This window comes from Silene latifolia, chromosome 1 (genome assembly GCF_048544455.1).
Source record: "Silene latifolia isolate original U9 population chromosome 1, ASM4854445v1, whole genome shotgun sequence".
Taxonomy (NCBI): domain Eukaryota; kingdom Viridiplantae; phylum Streptophyta; class Magnoliopsida; order Caryophyllales; family Caryophyllaceae; genus Silene; species Silene latifolia.
This window is the reverse complement of record NC_133526.1, coordinates 86957097-86964873: the sequence shown is the minus strand read 5'-3', so window position 1 is coordinate 86964873 and position 7777 is coordinate 86957097. Positions and strand designations below refer to the sequence as shown.

Below are 7777 nucleotides of genomic sequence, written 5' to 3'. Positions count from 1 at the left end.
TTGTGTAAAGGTGGTAATATTTTAAGGCTTTCATGTCCTTCTCAATCATGTCATGGTGACCCACAACTCGCTTACCCACCCTTAGGTGGTCGGCAAAAGCATCACTACCTAAATTAAAGGAGGTATTCTTGAGTCTAAAACTCACACTACTACAAAACTCATTATGGACATCAATCGATGGACATCGGATTACCTGGAAAACCGATGTACATAACATGCACATCGGTTGTTTGCAAAAACCTGATGTGCAGACAATTATATGTAAATCGGTTGCGTTAAAAAACACATGTCCATCATTTCTGATTTTAAAGGACATGTGACATTTAATAAAACACATGTCTATATAAAAGTCATAGACATGGAACATTGCATTTAACCGATGTGCATCTAAAGTGAAAGCAAATAAAACGCAACGGTTGCACCGTAGCCTTAAATAAAAAGAATATAATTAAAAAAAATTAAGTAAATATTGAACCCAGGTCTTCATTACGACCTTTCTTTCACAAGCTTCTCAGTATTATCATCCACACAATCAGTCAATGACACCCAAAACCCAAATAATTACCCACAACGACCTTGTCACCGCCAACCTCTCACCGGCAACCACGTGTTATCGCCGGCAGACACCTCGTCATCGATGACCCACAACTATCTCGTCTCAATTCGTCAACCTTCTAGTTCACAACCCTCAGTCAGGTACGATTCTCTATTTCAATAATTTTAAGTTATCGCAAATCATTTGGTTTTTGACGATTTGTTTTCATTCATCACTTAATTTGGTTTTGTATGATGTTTGCGTTTTGGGATTCAATAAAGTTTGTCATATTATGGTACAATTAAGTATTAGGGTTAGGGTTTTCAATTAAATTTGATTTCAATTTGGAGATAATTCATTTTCTACTGATGATTTGAGTAAAAGAGATGATTTGTGGAGTTAATTACGCTAAGGATGTTGGTGACGAGGGAGTTGAATTGCTAATTTTTTTTAGTAATCGAGCGGGTAATTCCTGTTTAGATGTTGGATTAGTGGATTACTCAAAACAAGACAAGATTATTCAAGAGATTGGGAGTCTAGAATCTTCCAACTTCCCTGTACTGGGACCGTCCGGCATTACTAGGTGGTGCGTCCGCTTATCCGAATAGCATGTTTTTATTACAGTTCTTTTTTGTAATGGGAGTGCAGATGCCATTGCAATGTTTGTACTTGTGGTGATTCATATGAAGGAAATCCCTATATTCCATATGGTTGCCATGGTAAGCTTCTGTTATCATTGTTGTAGTACTAGTATAGTTCCCATGCTACAGCACGGTATTTTTTAGATTTGTTATATAAAGAAATTTTCTTATTAAATTAATTGTATAAATTAACTATACTTGGAGTTTAATGTTATATCGTTATATGATATGACATAACATAAAATAACATAAAATTAAGTGATGTAAGATCTAATTAAAATGCTTATTACCATATAACGAAAACAGGTAAAAACAATATATTACGCATTTAAAAAGACAATTTGTAAATAATTAACTAATATTTTTTATTTTTTATTTTTAATAAAGAAAATACATAAAAATTTGTTACGTCATTTAGAAAACCATATTTTGAGTCTAACTGATGAAAGATAATACTATAAAAAGGAGATTTGCGTAATTTTAGAGTGTAACTGATGAAAGATAACATTTATGGAAATTATTGTATACTAATAAATCAGGGATAATAATTGTTTCTTGTAAAAGAGGTAAATATAAATATAATATTGTTTCCATATATAGTGTTGAGAGTTATTTTTTTAGGCGGGAAAACTATTAAGAGTTTTTATTCTCTTAGTAGTAGGGGGATGAGTTGTTGTGTCACTTTCATTTCTTTGCATTTGGATTGAGGTTGATTGTTTGTGGGTTGGAGACGGAAGGGATATTTACTATTTCAATATTCGCTTTATTTGTGTTTGTTATCTGCTTTTGGCTGCCAGTACGTTCTCCGTATTGTGTCCCTTACTGCACTGTAGTTGAATGCTACCTGCTACTGATCAGTAAACTGTTGTTGCAGGAATCCCTGCACTCGCATTCTGCAGAGGATAAACTTGGATTTAATGATGTTGAAAAATCGCAAAGTACCGAATCAAAAACCTCCAATTCCTCGCTCACCCTTCTCAGAAACGGGCCTTTGACGTCGATGATCATCGTGTTTAGTATCTTTCAGATGCATGATACCGCATACAGTGAGGTATTTGCAGTTTCTAACCATATATGTTTATTTGACGTTAACTGATACGGAATCAAGATTAAATGTGAACATTTGATATTTTCGACTAGGTATTCTCATTATGGGCGGTGAGTCCTCGGTCATTAGGAGGATTGAGTTTTTCAACTGACAATGTTGGCCAAGCTCTTGCAGCAGCAGGTACTCCGAGCATTGTTCTGATTTCTGATGACTATTTTTCAGCCACGACTATATAAACGGAATATATCTTAGTAGCAAGGGTGCTCAATGATTGTAGGGATTGGTATGTTAAGTTGTAACCTACTTCTGTACCCGGTCTTAGGAAGATCTCTAGGACCGTTGACAGTCACTCGTACTGGAGCGGTAATGTCTCGACACTGATGAAACTTTAGTTTGAGTTTTGATCTCGACACTGATACTCTTGCTTTCTATGTGAAGGTTCTTAGCTGCTAACTTGTCTCCCTTTCACTACTAATTTACGTGGTGTAACTCTCACGCTAGCAATCGATCTTTCTTCTATCCTGCAAAATATTTTTTCGGTATGTATTTTAATCTTAGTACCACCTGACTCGCAAAACCCATGTATTTTCTGATTTATAACCTCTGATTTTGGCAACGGTGTATAATCTCAATAGGACTGTTTCTCCAGCAAAATAGAGAAGTGGTAATATTTCCTTTTGAAGTTGTGTTTCTGTGACTCGCTTTTATTGTCATTCATTGAACTCTTTAATTTGAAATGTGTTTCGGTTAAACTGTTAAACCAGGGTCAAGAACAAAGAGGAGCAGCTAACGGAATTGCTCTGAGTATCACGTCACTCTGCAATGCAAATGGACCGGCCATTGCTAGAACAGTGTAATGCTTACTGTCATATTATTTGAGATTGTTTTTGTTATATTATTTTTGTTATGCTGTTATCCAAAGGTAGATAATGTTGCATGGAATCATCTTATGGCGTTTAGTGTTCTCAAGGACGATTACTCTTTTAAATTTCAAATAGTTAAACTAATTTTAGTAGTTTGATTAACTATTTTATATGATTAAATGATTGACAGATGGAGATTCATCGTATATATATTATTTTGGAAGCTTTATCGTTTAGTAGCTTGTGTTGATCTCTTTCCTTTACAATCTGCACACTGTAAGTTTACTTTCTTATACACTGAGTATATGTTTAATTTCGTTCTACTCTTCTCTCCAGAGTACTCCCTCCATCTCAATCATTTATTTACGTTTTTTATTCTTTGTGAGAGTTATTTTAATCAAAGGTAAACAAATGTTTGTAATGGGTGGTGTATGTGTCTCGTTAGTTATATATGATCTTCTATGTTGATATTTTGTTTTCTCGTTAACTTTGTTGTGTTGAACCAGATTCTCTTGGTAATATGCCCAATGGGAGATGAACAAATCTGAGGCTGCCAAGTAGTCTTGTCTCTTCGGCCTTTTTTTTAAAACAATTAGTCAGTTTACGTATCGGTTTATATTTTTGTAAACGTTAGTCGTCTAAGTAAATTTGACACATTATGTAGATAAAATATTTTTGTAATTGGCTTTGGATAACCGATTGATTGTATACAGATATTTTTTATTGATTATGGAATCATTTAGCATTGTCATCATGTGTACGACTAATGTGGGCAACAGCGTAATATTTTTTTTTATATAAAAAATAATAATTATAGACATTGGATTTTTGCAAAAAACTGATGTCCATTAATCAAATAGACATCGGTTTTCCTAAAAATCCGATGTCCATTGATCAAATAGACATCGATTTTCCTAAAAATCCGATGTCCATTGATCAAATAGACATCGGTTTTCCTAAAAATCTGATGTGCAAATTTTAATGAACATCGGTTTAAAATCCGATGTCCATTAATCCAAAATGGACATGACCAAACTCTACATCGGTTGTGTATCCGATGTCCATATAGCGAAAAGTTTGATGTCCATCACAAGTTTTGTAGTAGTGTCACCTTATGGGTCTTCTTGTTATAGGTGAAGGAGCTCAAAAACTCGAAGGTAAGGTTATGGTAACTTATCTCCTCCAAGGTTTACAAACCCTCCAATCCAAGGACCGTGAAGATGTTGTGCACCTCCTTCTCTATTCCTATGGTTTCCAAGGTATTTACCGATACACACTTGGTCGGGGCCATTCTCCTAGTGGCTAGGACCTCAAACTTGTTCTGGTGCTCCCCACTCTCAAAAGCTATGGAAGGGTAGTCGGGGAGGGTAATAGAGGGCGGTGCTTCTTGTTGAAGTTGGCGAGCATTCCTTCCACGAGCAGTTCTCGCGTTCCTTGCCATGCTACAAGAAAAGATCACACAAGATATGGAACGGGAAAGGTAATAATTTGAAGCAAATTTAGAATATGGATAGAATTTTCTCGACTCTTCAATTTTATAGGCACCAAATACAAGGGATTTCTATTATAGTTTTCTTGTAATTTAATTGACCTCTCCAAAAATTTTCTTATGTCACAAAATTATTTTCCGGAATTTAAAGATTTTGTGACATAACACGAGTTTAAGCATGATTTTATTACATGTATTATCCCAATTCATCACCCGACTTGTCAATTTTCGACTCAATTAGGACACACTACACTTTAAAGTTTCACTTAGGTGATTACATGACATTACCATCAACGACGATTTCGTTAAAGTTGGTGGAAATAAAGTTTAGCTTGTCAAAATTAAAAGGGAATTTTGGGTGAGTGAAGTGCTTCTTTATCCTAAGAAAACCTTTAGATTGAACAAGTAAGTAGTAACACAAATAGGGAGTATAAACTTAAAATTTAATATGGTTAGTGTTGGTTTTCAAGACTTTGAGGCACAATTAATTTCTTTTAATCCTTCTTATAAGGTGGTAGTAACCACAAAATCCTTAATATTACAACATAGGCAAATCACCATTAAGGCACAAAAATGCATTATTCATGAGATTTTTTTGAAAAATTTAGAAGAGTTTTCACCCAAGTTTTAAGACAAAATTGATTTCATTTGGGTTTACATAATGCATTATCAACCAAGATAGTAGTCTTACAAGGTGATTAAACTAAGTCTAATGCATGAAAAAACAAAATTTGGGCATGACTTGTCTAAAATTCGAAAATTTAAGACGGAGTTTTAAGACGAAAGTTACACATATTATGCTAGATCCATCCATGACAACAAAAGTTAAGCCTTTGTTGTCCAACTATACACAACAACAATCACCAAAATCCAATCATTGGCTCAAAAACACCACTTTTTGAGTTCTACAATAGTGAACAAAATTTTTCTACAAAAATTTGATTTTTATCCACAACAATGGCATTAAAAGCTTACTAGTACCATGAATTAAGCAAAAGGAACAATTAATTAACAAAACTTGAAAGATTTAGAAGTAGATTTAAGAAATTCAAATTTGGGGAAAAAGATGGAAGAAGATGAATAAGCTTACCTTGACCAAATTAGTGGATTAGATGAGAAAAGTGGAGAAATAGGATGAATTCCAAGCAAATTAGAGCAACAATGGAGGTTTTTGGGAGAATTTTGCTGATGAAAGAGATGAAGGTATGAAGATATGAAGATAAGAATGAAGAATTAGGGAAAATAAGGGCTTTTAGCCGAGTAACCCAACCCGTGTGAACCCACTCGGTCGATTGCCGAGTGCACTCGGTCGAGTACGAGTCCACTCGGTCGAGTGGATGACCCACTCGGTCGAGTGACGGGTTTTCCAGAATGTATAATCCCCTGTAACCAGGTCCACTCGGTCGAGTGCTCGCTTACTCGGCCGAGTTGGTACCCACACTCGGTCAAGTGACCGTGTAACACCCCGTAAATTTGAAGACCTTTATTATATTTTAAAAGTAATATTTTAATCCATTTTAATTTAATATTAATTTATTTGAAATAATAATAATTTGATAAAATATAATTTTATTTTAGTTTGAAGTAATGTAATCACTTTTGATAGTTTAGAAATGTTTAAAATAATTTAAACTATATTTAAACTTTTTACTTTGATAAAATAGATTTCTGATAAAAGTCGTAATATTGGGATTTTCCCATTTCTTACGGTCGTTGGGTAAACGAGTTTGGATATTGGGCATATGAGTACTTAATCTTTTAGTAAAATCATGTTTAAGAACTTTAATATTCTCGGAAATCGCGTTCGACGAATATTTCTAATTACCGTCGAAGCAAACCCAAAACGTAAACAATTGACCCACCTCCCCATGCCATTTGGACCGGCCCTATCCCCCCATTTGTCTCCTCTTTTAATTTTCATTTCCACCGTTCTCAATCTATCTCCTCCTTCTCTCTAATACCAAAAAACCTACCAAAAATCCTCCTTAGAAACCCTAAATCCTTCATAAATCCTTCATTTCTCCACCAATTTGCATAAAACTTATATATTTGGAATCCTCTCTTCAATCCTCATCTACTAGTAAGCTTTATTTTCATTTCCCCCAATTTCGTTTTGGGTCTTATCTTTTTAGGGTTTCGAATTTAGGACTAATTTATGTGTTTTTGTTGTTCTTATAGGTGAAGAATATGAAGATGAGTTAGGAGACTCATATATTGTGGAAGATGATGCATAATTTCGGTCTATAGGATCTTTCTCAAGTTTATTTTGCTCTCTTTCTAGCTTAAGGTAACTATTCCGAGTTACTCGACGAAATAATGTCACATTAGTGTTGTTTGTGATGTTTGGATGAATTAATGGTTTGATTTTGGGTCAAAATCTTGTGCTTGAATCCATCAAGATGTGTGATAATTACATTCTTGTGGTTTCTATTAGGTATTATTGTTGTAACATGTATATTTAAGAGGAATTTGGGATGAAAAATTAATAGAAATCGACTTTGGGAAAGTGCAGGAAATTGTCGTGCAAACAGTCCGGTGGCAGGGGAAAACCCCAGTGCTCGGCACCCACGCAGCTCGGCCACTATCGTAGGTCATGGTTTAAGCCTGACCAGTTTTCGTAAAATGGCCATAACTTCTTCGTTACTTGTTTGTTTGAGGCTTATGACCTACCGTTAGAACCGTAAGAGGATAAGATATCTTCTCCAATTGGTTTCACCTTATTTAGATATTTAGAACTCAAGTTATGACCGTTTGAAGTTGACCCTTGTTATAGCCGAGTACTAAATTGTTGTTATAGATTGGGTTTTGAGTTTCTTGTTGGGTATGCATCTTAACCTTGGTTCTAACACTTGTGTATGGTGTGTTGAGACTCTTCTATCATGGGAGTACTAATTTACCGTGATGTGGGCCAAAATGGGCCAAGACTCTGAGCTGGGCCAATTTGACCAAATGAGTTTGGTCAAGCTAGGTTTAAACCGGTCAGGCTCGATTTGACCGATGACCCGTCGCGGGACTAGGGTCGAGTATTTGTCTTTGAGTACGATTGTCTTTTCATATGTTGGTTGTTGGATGAATTGGTTACCTTATACTTGAGTCTTCTTGCCTTGTTGCCATTTTAGCTTGTTCTCATGAATTATGAGATTAACGGTTCGCTGAGTTTTAGATTACTAATGAGATTGTGGATATTGTTGGATTGTCAGC

At 35.1% G+C, this 7777-nt stretch overlaps 1 protein-coding gene across 1 annotated transcript; it reads left to right on the top strand.

Moving 5' to 3' along the window:
* Positions 1 to 1962: 1962 nt before the first annotated feature.
* Positions 1963 to 3184, top strand: LOC141596598 (putative peptide/nitrate transporter At3g43790). The gene is made up of 4 exons (XM_074416834.1): positions 1963 to 2227; positions 2317 to 2404; positions 2502 to 2587; positions 2663 to 3184. The coding sequence occupies exons 1-4, from the start codon at positions 2177 to 2179 to the stop codon at positions 2675 to 2677; spliced, it is 240 nt and encodes a 79-aa protein (XP_074272935.1). The 5' UTR covers positions 1963 to 2176; the 3' UTR covers positions 2678 to 3184.
* Positions 3185 to 7777: the final 4593 nt, after the last annotated feature.